Source organism: Rattus norvegicus, chromosome 2 (genome assembly GCF_036323735.1).
Source record: "Rattus norvegicus strain BN/NHsdMcwi chromosome 2, GRCr8, whole genome shotgun sequence".
Classification (NCBI taxonomy): Eukaryota; Metazoa; Chordata; class Mammalia; order Rodentia; family Muridae; genus Rattus; species Rattus norvegicus.
In genome coordinates this window covers 177,477,242-177,490,924 of record NC_086020.1, presented here as the reverse complement: position 1 = coordinate 177,490,924, position 13,683 = coordinate 177,477,242, and the positions used below count along the sequence as shown (strand labels likewise).

At 49.6% G+C, this 13,683-nt stretch overlaps 1 protein-coding gene across 1 annotated transcript; it reads left to right on the top strand.

Moving 5' to 3' along the window:
• Window positions 1-3,618: 3,618 nt before the first annotated feature.
• On the top strand, window positions 3,619-11,834 carry Chrnb2 (cholinergic receptor nicotinic beta 2 subunit). Its single transcript, NM_019297.2, has 6 exons — window positions 3,619-3,868; window positions 4,850-4,995; window positions 5,168-5,212; window positions 5,685-5,794; window positions 6,533-7,502; window positions 11,158-11,834. The coding sequence occupies exons 1-6, from the start codon at window positions 3,808-3,810 to the stop codon at window positions 11,326-11,328; spliced, it is 1,503 nt and encodes a 500-aa protein (NP_062170.1). The 5' UTR covers window positions 3,619-3,807; the 3' UTR covers window positions 11,329-11,834.
• Window positions 11,835-13,683: the final 1,849 nt, after the last annotated feature.

Genomic DNA, 13,683 nt, shown 5'->3' with positions numbered 1-13,683 from the left:
GACAGAGACACTCTGTCTTGAAAAACAAAACAATAACAAAACAGACATGAATGCTATTTTAAATAAATGTTCTTATTTATTTAAATGATCAAAATTTATTTTAAAAAGTAGTGCTATTTTAATTGTTTTAAATAGGAAACAAATCAAATGTCTATCAAGAGTGGGATGGGTAAGTGATGATATAGTCACACATTGGAACACTCCAGCTGTGAAGAGTAAAAAAACAACATCCATGATTCTCAACATAATGGCAATAAAACAGACAAAAAGATTATGATTCCATATAAAGTACAGCAGGCAAAGTTGACTTGTGCTATTAGAAGTCAGAATGGCAGTCAGCTCTTTTTTTTTTTTTTTTTTTTTTTTTGTCTAAAAAAAAAATTGTGTCTGGATATGGTGGTACATGCCTGGAATCCCAAAACTTGGTAGTTAGAGTCAGCAGGATCAGGAGCTCAAGGCCAGCCGGGACTTGAGATCAGCCGAGGCTTCATGAAACTCTGTCTCAAAAAAGCAAAAACAAATTATGATAAATTACACACACTATAAAATGTACTGTTTGCATTCATACTATTATGTAATAATTTCCAATAACTAGTTTCAGAATTTTTTATGCATATGAGTGCTTGCTTGCATGTACATGTGTGGTGTGTGTGTGTATCTGTATCAATGGGTACAATGTTTGTGGAGGCCAGAAGGAACATTCCGCCCCCTGAAATTGGAGTTACAGGTGGTTGTGAGCTGTGGTTGCTAGGAACCAAACTGGAGACCTCTGGAAGAGCAGCCAGTGCTCTTAAACACAGACATTCTCCAGCCCCAGTACTTGAAGAGACAAGGGGTCTCTTGTCCTTGAAGAGGAGGAATAGTGACAGGGAGAAGCACCTGGCCATTGATAATTGTTCCTTTACACAAAATCTGGGCGTTTCTATCAGGATAGTGTATCCAGATATGCTGATTATACTTCTCTGTGATTGATATACCTAAATATTTGTAGATACATAGTTTTGTCTCTTTGGAGGCATGATTTTGAATCCTCTTTGCTACTTTGTGTTTTAAAGTTGGTCTTCATGAACACAAATATTACTGTGGTAGCAAAAATTTAAAATGCAAAGCACTTCAAATAAAGGAAATATATTAATTTTAATGTCTTCAGGAGAAAACATTCCTTGTAATTAGGGGCACTAGAACTCTGCTTAGTCACCCTCATATGTGTGTGTGTGTGTGTGTGTGTGTGTGTGTGTGTGTGTGTGTGTGTGTCAGGGCTGATAATTCGATAATTCTGTGTTTGTCCCAACCCTGTATGGTTCTATGTCTCCTCCCACCTGTCTTCTTGGGGAGTACAAAGGTGTGTGGGTACGGGTGAAGAGGGAGGTGTCCCACTCTCCTTTGTAACTTGTGGCTTTTCTCTGTTGATTCATTACTTGCCAAGCTAGAAGTAAACTCAAAGCAAAAAATTGAAGATTTGAGAAGAAGGAGGTGAATAGGTTACCTCCTCAGGCTTTAGACAACTGAGTGCCCGCCTCATAAACCCATAATTTAGATGGTCAATGCCCCACCCCTAACCAGTCATCCAAAAGAAAGGTGAATGACCCACTCCCCAAGCCTGTCATGTAGAAGGTAGCGGATGTAGAAGTCTGCCATCTAGAAGGCAATGAATGGTTCGCTAAGTGTGTCACCAAAAGGGGAGTAGCCTTCAGCCCACCATCAGGAAGAGTAAGCACTCCAGGAAATTGAGTAACAAAAGACATTGTCAGCCTTCTGCCATCATGCCGCATCCCCTGGAGATGCTGTCTCAGATGTAGAATACGTGAGCTAGCCTTGCCTTATAGCTCAGCTCCGCTTTCACTTGTGTCCTATCCAGTCTCTGTTGCCTTCCCTGTTCCCAGCCTCCGAAGTCCTTTTATATGTCTCTCCTAGAGCAGTCAGCACAGTGTGGTCTATTTTACTGGAACTAAGTTATTTTTGACCATCACCTCCTCTGTGCCAAACAATTCTGCAATTCTGAGCTCACTTCTTTTTTTTTTTTTTTTTTTTTTTGGAGCTGGGGACCAAACCCAGGGCCTTGCGCTTGCTAGGCAAGTGCTCTACCACTGAGCCAAATCACCAACCCCCCTAGGCTTCACTTCTTGGTGTTTATATCTCTTTCTAAATTAATTATTACACACACATACCCTGCCCTGGACCTATGACATAGATTTAAATTCACTTCCACATGCACTGTGGTTGTTCCCCTCCCTGTCATCTTGCTTCCTCTCTTGTGCTTTGTCCCTTTCCCCTCAAGCTCTTCTCTGAGCCCTTTTCCTCCCATGCTGGTGATTGAATTTAAGGCTTTGTACATGCCAGGCAAGCATTATGTCACCAAGTTGCATCACTGTCGCCTGGATGGTGACGGCATTGGACATTTGTTAGATAAGTTGCTTCTGCCTGAACTTATTATACATATTCAGAATGTCTATCATGCATCACAAGGTTTTCTGTTAAGTCCCTATCTCAAGCCAGGCCCTACACCAGTTCATACTCTGATTGTAAAGGCAGTGGCTGCTGTAGAAGGATTCCATTCTAGAAGAGTCTAGCAAGGTGCCAAATGAACTCAATCTTTTGTCAGTCACAGCTTCCCTGAGGAACTTAAATTCATGAAAACACTCAAGTTTAAGTAGAAGGTAGTTAGGGACGATGCGGGTGATAAAAGAACTGGAGAGAACTACGTGTTTAAAAGACTGAGGGCTGGGAGGGGTTAAATAGTCAAGGATCTTAAAGACATTGTCAATAGCTGGATGTGGAGCTGAGACACAGGCATTGATGAGATGAAGAGAAGCCTTGCTGTCTGCTGAGTCTGCTTCAGATAGAAATCTTTTTGGTTGAAAGTGACCACTGATCCACTAAGAAAAAAGAGGTCTTTTATGGGCTCAGTAGCTAAAAGTTCAGGGCTTTCAAGATCAAAGATGTCATTGAGTTTTGACACCTCTCATCTTTGCTCTTTTTGTGTTAGCTTCATTCTTTCTCTGTGAAACGGTCCCTGATCTCCCCAGAACACAGCGTGGAAGGAACCATTGATATTGGTTGCTTATGCAGATCTCAGAACTTTCAAGGCTACCTTCTTTTCAAGAGGTCTAGACCTATCTAGCTTAGATTCCCCAGGAGGGGAATCTTGGCCTTGTCTGAGCTTATGGAAGCAGAGAAAAGGGCAGGTGAAAGGACTCTATTCCAAAACTCCAGAGAAATTTGCCAGTACCCTGCTCCCGGCTTCTTTGTTCAAGGTCTTAACATGCATATTCTCTGCCACAACCCTAGCTTTCCAGAAGACTAGAATCATTACTTTGGGTAAGAGCATAGAGGAAGACAGAAACGCCCCCAACCCACCCCCCACACAGAGAGCCCTGACCTACTTGTCTCCCTCCCACTCTCACACCCTCCCAGTCCTGCTCAAACCTCTCCATGTTGTGCCCCAACTTCGGAGCATTTGAGCAGTCGGTCGCTTTCATCTCACCATATCACGCACACCCCACCTAGGCAGGCCCAGTCAAAGGTCCTCTCCCAGGGACCACCTTTTTTTCCCTGGGATCCCGCGCTTCCGCCTCCGGGGCGGAGACTCCTCCCCTCGCAGTCCCAGTTGTGTTCCTTGGAAGAGCAACCGGGACCGGCAAGAAGCCGGGACCTCCCCTCGTTGCAGGAACTGCCCGTTCAGTGAGCACTTTAGACCTGGAGGCCGCGAGCCCCACCCGGGAGCAGGCGGCTGCGCGGCTTCAGCACCACGGACAGCGCTCGACCCGCAGCCCTAGTATCCGAGAGGCTGCGCGCTATGCTGGCTGCATGGCCGGGCACTCCAACTCAATGGCGCTGTTCAGCTTCAGCCTTCTTTGGCTGTGCTCAGGTAAGAACTGGCCGGCCAGGTTCCACTGCCTCAGCTAGTGGCTCAGAACACCAAGCTCTGTCACTCCTGCTAGGACAAAGACGAAACGAGGGATTCTTTAGGGGCGGAGGAGCCTGCTGGGGGATGGGGAGAGACTCCAGGGTCGGCAGGGAGCCTCTGGAAAACTGATCTGGAAGGAAGACCCAGGCGCAGGCGCAGGCGAGAAGCCTGGGAGAGGTGGAAACCTGACCATTGCAGGGAGGAAGCAAATGAGCACAAAAAGGAAGGAAGAAGAGGATTCTGAAATGATAAGAGGGTTGAGTTAACGTCTGAGTTTTTATGACCTGAGTTAACACCTTCCTCTAAGCTCCTGGCTCCCCATCGTTTCCCACTCCCTTCATTAGGGTCCTGATATGGGTCACCTCATAGAGGGGGACAAGGCAGGAAAGGGAGAGGGGGTGACTTCCCATCTCTTTGTAGGATGGGTCGGGGAACTTGGAAGAGTAGAAAATGCCTGACTGAGGCAATTTGTAAGGTGTCCAGAAGAGGGGGCTTTGTGCAGAGGCACAGAAGGGGAAGGATGAGGAGAGGGGTCAGAACAAGGCAATGCACAATAGAACGACAACACAAGAGGGTAGAAGCTTGTACCCATAGGTCAGGAGCCCCACTATCCTATTTCAACCCATGGAGGCAGAACTTCAAGCTTTGTCCCTCTGACACGTTTTGGGGGAAAACAAGTCTCTATTAATCCTTGTAGAATAGTGTCTCTCTGGAGCTGTTTGAACTCATGGTGTGGTCTGAGAGAGGGACTTATCTATGAAAGACAATCTGCTGGTTCCATGGCTCTGTGGCATAATTGAAAATTTTACAATATCCTTAAAGCACAGGGCTGTAAGAGGCTATGACTTTCAGGCTGTTCTAACTGATCAATCGCCCCACTTTTAAGTAGGTGGGCCTTTCTGAGCCCTTCTGTTTACTCACTTCCTGTTTTCCCTTGCCCAGGGGTTTTGGGAACTGACACAGAGGAGCGGCTAGTGGAGCATCTCTTAGATCCCTCCCGCTATAACAAGCTGATTCGTCCAGCTACTAACGGCTCTGAGCTGGTGACTGTACAGCTCATGGTATCATTGGCTCAGCTCATTAGTGTGGTAAGTGTGGGTCTTGAACTCTGTCCAGCTACAGAAGTCAGCCCAGCCAGAAAGGTTTAATGCCCAAGTTTTCTTAAGTGCTTCCAGGGTGGAAGAGACCTTAATAGGGTGGTGGCAGGTCTGAGGGCTTGGGTTGGAGCATCTTCTCAGCAGCTACCCTGTTTCCCTGCAGCACGAGCGGGAGCAGATCATGACCACCAATGTCTGGCTGACCCAGGTCAGTGCTATTTCCTACCCACATCCCCTCCTCCCTTCCCTCCTTCAGAGAGGAGTCCTGAATAGTTGAATTTGAATCCTTGTTTGGGCCACTCACCAGCACTGTAACTAATCAACTCATTTAGAATCTCTTTTCACTGTGTGGTCCTGCTAAATTGGAACAGGTGGAACAGAGTGATCTTGAACTCACAGAGATCTGTCTGTCTCCACCTCACTAGTGCTGGGATTAGTCTATTCACTACCATAGCTGTTCAACTCCCAAGATTCACTTCACATCTGTAAACGTTAAGTCTAATGTTCTGGCTTAGCTCTGCAAGTTAAACGAAGAAGTATCATCATGTGACCAATGTCTGGGCAGAGAAGTCACTGTGCAGAGAAGGCTAACCATATGAGTTTTCTTTGGTCCCTTTCCTTGACTTTGGGCTCCTCTTGGGGCTGGAGGTTAGTACTGCCTTGTTCTCTCCCTTTCCCAGGAGTGGGAAGATTACCGCCTCACATGGAAGCCTGAGGACTTCGACAATATGAAGAAAGTCCGGCTCCCTTCCAAACACATCTGGCTCCCAGATGTGGTTCTATACAACAAGTAGGTGACCCTGAAGTGATAGGAAGGTTAGGGAAGTCCAGAGGGTGTGCTCGGGAGGGGATCAGATCACGGCAGGTGGGAATACAAGATAAACATGCTGTTGTGAAAGGGAGTGGGCTTTCTCTTAGCAGGCGGTAGGCAGGCATATCTACACAGACAGACCCAACCATTGGGATGCAGTGTAGACAGTTATGGTGACTTGGACCTTGACCAGCTCCTTCCAGCCACTTAGATTGCTGGGGGTAAGGATATTGAAGACTGACAGTTCTCAGTGCCTAACTTGATCTAAGAATGAGAACTTCTGGAAGTCTGGGTGGTGAGAAAGAACTTATGGTCCTAGTTTCACCTAGATTCTGTTCTGCTCCCTTCAGTGAATCTTCTTCCCTTTAAGGCACAAAACTCTCCCACACCCTTTCATTGCTTGGGGCTCCTTGCCCTGGCCTCTCCAGCTCCCTCTCCTCTTCACTCTCATGAGCACTAATCAGCCTAAATGATGTGGGACAAGTAGCAGAGGTGCTCCTCCCCCATCATTCTCTTTAACCACTGAATGAATATGCATGCCTCCTGACCAGGAGGAGACCCATTCTTACTACCAACCTATATACATTCCCACCCTATCTCGATTTCTGGGCCATCTCAGTGCATTAGATGGGGACTCCCAGCCTGGGTCCTTCTTGCTGGGTAGATGAGTGGGATTCAGACCCTCAAGCCAGGGCTGACTGCCCCATTCCTTGGCAGTGCTGACGGCATGTACGAAGTCTCCTTCTATTCCAATGCTGTGGTCTCCTATGATGGCAGCATCTTTTGGCTACCACCTGCCATCTACAAGAGTGCATGCAAGATTGAGGTGAAGCACTTCCCATTTGACCAGCAGAATTGCACCATGAAGTTTCGCTCATGGACCTACGACCGTACTGAGATTGACCTGGTGCTCAAAAGTGATGTGGCCAGTCTGGATGACTTCACACCCAGCGGGGAGTGGGACATCATCGCACTGCCAGGCCGACGCAACGAGAACCCAGACGACTCCACCTATGTGGACATCACCTATGACTTCATCATTCGTCGCAAACCACTCTTCTACACTATCAACCTCATCATCCCCTGCGTACTCATCACCTCGCTGGCCATCCTGGTCTTCTACCTGCCCTCAGACTGTGGTGAAAAGATGACACTTTGTATTTCTGTGCTGCTAGCACTCACGGTGTTCCTGCTGCTCATCTCCAAGATTGTGCCTCCCACCTCCCTCGATGTACCGCTGGTGGGCAAGTACCTCATGTTCACCATGGTGCTAGTCACCTTCTCCATCGTCACCAGCGTGTGTGTGCTCAATGTGCACCACCGCTCGCCTACCACGCACACCATGGCCCCCTGGGTCAAGGTGGTCTTCCTGGAGAAGCTGCCCACCCTGCTCTTCCTGCAGCAGCCACGCCACCGCTGTGCACGTCAGCGTCTGCGCTTGAGGAGGCGCCAGCGAGAGCGTGAGGGCGCAGGCGCGCTTTTCTTCCGTGAAGGTCCTGCGGCTGACCCATGTACCTGCTTTGTCAACCCTGCATCAGTGCAGGGCTTGGCTGGGGCTTTCCGAGCTGAGCCCACTGCAGCCGGCCCGGGGCGCTCTGTGGGGCCATGCAGCTGTGGCCTCCGGGAAGCAGTGGATGGCGTACGCTTCATTGCGGACCACATGCGAAGTGAGGATGATGACCAGAGTGTGAGTACCAAGTGCAAAATAGGCATGTCGGGAGCAGGGACCCCTGCGTGCGGGCAGTAGGTGTCACTTAGGGTCACAAAGCAAGGGTACAGGGGAGAGGCAACATGGTTGAGGTGGACTCGGTAGGGTAGGCTTCCAGATTGGCTTGCCGGTGTCTGTACCAGATGACCTTGTAGCTCCCAGAGGACTAGTACTCAGGGTGAGATATGTCAGTTAAGGCATAGTTAGTGTGAAAGAGGTGACTAGGAACCTTAGGGCAGGGAGTTCTTTTGGGTCTGAGGGTGTCACCGAGTTAGCTCACATGAACACTTCAAAGTTGTTAATGTGCTGCTGTTCTTAGTGCAAATGGAGATGAGTCCTTGTGGACCACAGAGTGGACAGAATTGAGGACGGGGATGATGACAGATAGGAAAAGGAAAAGTTTAGAGGTTCCATGGGACTGGTCCCAGCAGAGAAAGTAGAATTTAAAATCAATATCCCGGGGTTGGGGATTTAGCTCAGTGGTAGAGCGCTTGCCTAGGAAGCGCAAAGCCCTGGGTTCGATCCCCAGCTCCGAAAAAAAAAATCAATATCCCATTTCTACTGTCCTGGGCCTTGAAAAGAGTCTAATGAAATATTTATAGAAACGGGGTGGATAAAAGCCAGGGCTAGACACTCTCGCCCTCTTTCTGCACACCCAGCTCTGGCCTTCTCTGCAGTCTTCCCAGAAGGAGATTCCTCGAGACTAAGCCAGGAGTTGGGGGAAGGTGCGATGAGGATGAGTTAGCATCCTGCCCCCCCCCCCCCAGTTTGGGTACCATCTGGTCTTCTCTGAGATCAGTGTTCAGGTACCTGACTGGTTCTAAGCCAAGGCTCAGTTGTTGCCATAGTGACCAGCAAGGTTTCCTCTGGGACTCTGCCATTCCGGCTGGGGAAGGATAAAGGGCAAGCACTGTGGTTTGTGTTGGGAGCTGAGTTCAGACAGCTTCTCCCCTGGGCAGCAGACAAGCATGGGAGAGGGAACATCGTATAGTTCAGAGGAAGGGAGAGAGGCTGAGACTGGAGGTGAGGCAGCTGAGGTGCAGGGTGCCTCCGTCTCTGCTGCTGGATCACTGGCCTCCGTCTCTGCTGCAGTCCACCATGGAGCCTACATTTCAAGTCAGGTGCTGAGGTGCAGTGACCCACTTGGATGCCTCAGAGGCCTCTAGAACTCAACACATCCAAAACCTAGCGTTTGATCTACACCCCCAACCCGGCCCTATTTTGCCCCTAGCTTCTCTGTCTTGCTGTAAATGGCATCACCATGGGATAAGCAGTTCAGACTGAAGCCTGGATGATCCTTTTACACTCTCTCTCTCTCTCTCTCTTTCTCTCTCTCTCTCTCTCTCTCTCTCTCTCTCTCTCTCTCTCTCTCTCTCAGTTCTCACCACTGAGGTTATCAGAATTCCTGTCCTGGGAGTACCACCTCCAACATGATTCCCTGCTTGTCTTTTTTCTGTCACCTTCACACTAACACCCTTGTCCTTGGGCTCTGTCAACTTTTGTGTGGACCGGGAGAATTTCCAAACTGCCTCCCTGTTCAGCTTCCTATGCCACTGTTGAATAGCCCACAGCCCCAGGCTGGTGACACAGTCCCTTGCTTGGGTCACTAGCTTATCACTCAGTTGTCTCTAGCAAGCCAAGCTCTTTCCTGCCCTGGAGGCTTTGCATCTGGGTCCCTGCACTGGGAACAACCTTTGTTTAGTTACTTTCTCATTGCTGTGACAAAAATCCTCCAGGAAAGCAGATGCAGGGAAGCAGACTTTGTTGGGCCTCACAGTTTGAGGTTACAGCCCAAGGCATTAGTGGGAACACTGGTTCTATTTCAGTCTGGAAACAGGGAGAGGGGAATACCGAGTTCAACTAATACTTTAGTTTCCCCTTCTGTCTGGGACCCTAGCCCTTACTCCAATCTAGAAAAAGCCCTATGGACTTGCTCAGGCTTGTTCCCACAATGGTGCTAAATCTCATCAAACTTATGATATCACACTTTCTTCCACCTCACCCCCTCAAGTCAAAACCCAAACCTATTACTGTTATTATTTGGCTCCATTCTTTAAAAGTAAACACGCAACCTCGAATCCCAAACACTCGGATGTCAGGCATGGTGCCCTGCATGCCTCAGCTTCAGGCTGGGAGTGGGGCTTAGTGTAGATGCACAGTGATCGTGTGAAAGGCCTCGAGTTCCAAATGCTATTGACAGCCAACCAAAATAACAGTGAAGTGCCTGGCTTCGAAGACCAGATTCTGGAAACGGCATCAATACTTTTACCACCATACGGTCCGCATTCAAGGTTTTCCTGCTGTCCCAGTAGCATCCTTCCTCGAAGCCCGACATCACACCTAGGAGCCCAAGCTGCACTGAGTTGCCGAGCCTCATTGGTTCGCCCTCAGCTTTCTTTGCCTTTCATGGGACAAACAGTTTAAAGAGGCCAGGCCGGGCTGCTGTTCTGCTGGCTTTGCCAAGTCTTCAGTGTGGACCTGAAACAGGGCTTCCTCCCTCCCTAGCAGAGTTTGCTGTACGCGTCATCTCCTGGAAGAGGCTTTCCCAGGGTGCTTTGCTACTCTTCCTTCTGTGTCTCCATCCTAGTCTTCCATCCCCTCTCAGGGTATAATCATCGGTTTATTGTCTCTGTCTCCTTGAAGAGACTGAAAACCATAGGATTCGTCCATTGGTTGTGTCCCCGAGCCTTGCAGGATGGCAGGTCTGTGGCAGGCCCAACAATGACTTCAGTGAGTGAGCGACAGGCTGGCTGGCAGCTACATGAACTGCACAGTTGCCTGCTTCCCATCCCGTGAGCTGGCTGGACCCCAGAGAAACACGTACGGAAAAAACAGGACTCAGTCTGGAAGAGAAGCTGGCTTTCCTATGACCCTGCAGATGGTTCTCAGACCCTGGGATTATAACCTTTTGGACTGATGTTTTTTTTTTTTTTTTTTCCAGAGCTGGGACCAAACCCAGGGCCTTGCGCTTGCTAGGCAAGCGCTCTACCACTGAGCTAAATCCCCAACCCCTGGACTGATGTTTTAACACTTGGGCTCCACTTTTACCTTCCAGGCTCTGTGTAGGAGTGAGGATGTTGGATGGGGTATTCCAAGTTATCATAAAAACAGAGCCCCAGAGACAGCAGCTCTTAGTTACTGAGCACTGTCCTGATGCTAGCAGGGTTCCTCTCATGTAGGAGTTTGAAGTTTGGAGGAAGGCCAGACATACAGATTAAAACAATAGGGTATACCGAGATGGCTAGTGCTAGGGAACAAAAGGAGCAGGGAAGCCACTAATTGTTTCACTAATAGACAATTAGGAAATTAGGGCTTTGAAATATGTGTAGGAGTTTACCAGGTTTTTTTTTTTTTTTTTGAGGTGAGAGAACTAAGAAGACATGCTGGAGTTCTTACTAAGTCTGAATTTGGGCGTGGGAGGCAATATGAAATAGACTCGTATTTGATAGGTTCGGGTGGGCCCTGGAGCAGCAGGAGCATTAGAGTCTTTAGAGTAGGCAGGATCGGAGCTGTGAAAAGTTGCTCTGGGTTTGCTGAGGGAGAGGAGTGGGCGTGTGCATATGTGGGAAGGACTTTCCTACCCCTTCCCACATCGTGAGACTGAGATCTGGGTCACTCTCTTCCCTCCATCCAGGTGAGGGAGGACTGGAAATACGTTGCCATGGTGATCGACCGCCTGTTCCTGTGGATCTTTGTCTTTGTCTGTGTCTTTGGGACCGTCGGCATGTTCCTGCAGCCTCTCTTCCAGAACTACACTGCCACTACCTTCCTCCACCCTGACCACTCAGCTCCCAGCTCCAAGTGAGGTCTCATTCATTTGCAGCTCCTCACCCCGTGACCCCTGCGGTTCAGTACTGGGTGCAAGATGGATCTCTCCCCACTCCACTGAAGCCTGCTTCACACCTCCGTTCACACATAGTCCTCCAGCCTGGAGGCTGGACCCGCTGCCTTGTGGTCGAGCCTTCTCCTTTCCCTCTGAGCTCGTTCAGGCAGGAGTGCCAATGGTGGGGGCCACGGCTGGTAAGTAGAGGCCAGAGATCACAGAGCCACCTACCCCGATGAGGGTGCTGGAGAAGGCGCCAAGAAAGAGACAGAGTTATCTGTGACCTCCAAGTCATCGGAGAGGAGGAGGTAGGATAAGGGGCTCAGACTCTGGCAGAGTGCGGCTAGTACTTGGCGCCCACCCACTTAAGTGAGCGACACTGGTCTGGGAGGACTCGAAGTGTTGGGGAGCTCTCTTGGGAGCTCGGTCTCCCACCCTGTACCTCAGAGGGCTCCAGACCCGGGCTTCAGGTTCCCTTCTGCCAGTGCGGAATTCTCTATACCCCTCGATTTTCCTCTTCCCTTTCTCACTTGGGAAAGGTGAGGTATTGGAGGAACCCGTGAAGGTCATGAGCTAGGTGAGAAGTCAGCGCTCACAGTCTCAGGCTGGATTCCAGTGGGAACCATGTTACAGAATCAGAACAGGCCTGGAAGGTGGGCCCCTTCCCCCTTGCCCCAAGGCCACAGACTGCTTAAAGGACATAAGTGACAGACATCTGAGCTGTCAGATGAACTCATGGGCATCTTTGCATGGTGACTGGAGAGACCTCCTACTAGAATGGGAAATTAAAGGTTGCCTGTGTAAGGCCTCCCTTGCCCCCGTAAACTTCCAGCCCCAGAGAAAGCACCCTGGAGTCATAGGCAGCACCTGGATAAGTATTGCCCCTCTGGAGGGTGGCACCAGTGTTGCTTTTCCGGCTTCTGTGAGACCCCACCAGCTGCTGCTAGGACCACCCTTGACTTTACTACCTCCTATAACTGGCTGTTGTCCAAATTAGTCAACAGCCAGGACTGGGAATCTCAGTGAGCAGTTTGTCCAACTCCTTCCCATGTCCCGTTGAACATATCAGGCAAACAGTGCCCATCTTAGAAACTGCTTTCAGCATTTACACTGTGGTAATAGAGGTAGGTAGGGCTGTGCTGGGTGGGAGGGACCCTGGCATGTGGAGGATCATGGGACAGTGCTGTTCTTGCCATTTTTAGTTCTTGCAATGGGGTAGGGTGGTAGGAGGTTATCATGTGTTAGGACAGTGTGAACCCTAAAGGATACTGGGAGGTTTTGGGGGAAACTCAGCCTCTGCCATTTTGGGGCCTTCTGTCTCCATCCGTGCCTCCTCCTACATGGAGCTGTCTCTAGCGAGAATCAGGTACCTGGTTTAGTGAGCCTGGATGGGAACCTGGGATGGGGTGGCATGGGAGTGGCAGTGATGAAAGGTGTTAGGGAGCTCCAGTAACCTGGCAGCCACCGCTGCCTGGGACGATGGCCTACAGGCTCCCTGCTTCTGTGGAGACCTACAAGTCTGGGGCAGCCGGAGCCAGGGGTGTAGAAAGCTGAAAACGAACAGGACACAGGACCCTCCAGATGGCTCTTTTGGGGAAGGTTGAAGGGGAAGGAGAGGACTTCCTTGTAAGGAACAAGGACAATGGTGGACTGGCCACTGTGCCTATGCTCTGGCACTCCGTCGCTCACAGTCCTAGTAAGCTCTTGAGACCGGAGCAGCAGCAGAGCGTGTCTTCCCGTGGTACCTGCTCCTTGCCTGTCACCATGACCTTTGGACAGGCAGGAGACTTCCTAGGAAGGAAAGCAAAGGCCTTTAGAACCTTCTCTGAATTGTTCCCCAAGAAGAGTGACAGGTCTTCCTATTGTCACCTTCTGCTTTCTGCTTTTAGGCAGAAGGGGCTGTTGAGCCCCACGTACATTGGCCAGCTTCCCACTCACCAACTGGTTGGAACAAGTCACTTTGTAATAATTATCCCATGATGTCTGAGAAGTCTGTCAGTGTGCCGGTCACATGCTTTCCAAAGGACTTAAAACTTTAGGAACTGGTTGGACACCTCACCCACCCACCTTCAGTGCACTGTCCTAGGCATACCTTTATCCCCACTCCTGGAATATTTTCCATGGTCCACTCCCGCCCCAGACTTATCCCCCCATAGCTGGACTTACATCTCTTAAAATTGTTTCCAAATATGTCGCGTTACTTTGTTGTGTTTGGGATAAGGGGACTAACCCTTCCAGATCTGATTGGCAGATACGGAAGGGTAGAATGCTGGAGACTCTCCACTCCAGGGAAGGTAAAGCTCGGTAAAAGTCAGCAGACAGTGCAGTGTTATCTGC

Bases quoted from the DNA above. Each gene is read 5' to 3' on its own strand.
- Chrnb2 (NM_019297.2), top strand. From the start codon at position 3,808: ATGGCCGGGCACTCCAACTCAATGGCGCTGTTCAGCTTCAGCCTTCTT. The intron at 3,869-4,849 runs GTAAGAACTGGC...TCCCTTGCCCAG, and splicing joins CCTTCTTTGGCTGTGCTCAG to GGGTTTTGGGAACTGACACA. The intron at 7,503-11,157 runs GTGAGTACCAAG...CCCTCCATCCAG, and splicing joins GTGAGGATGATGACCAGAGT to GTGAGGGAGGACTGGAAATA.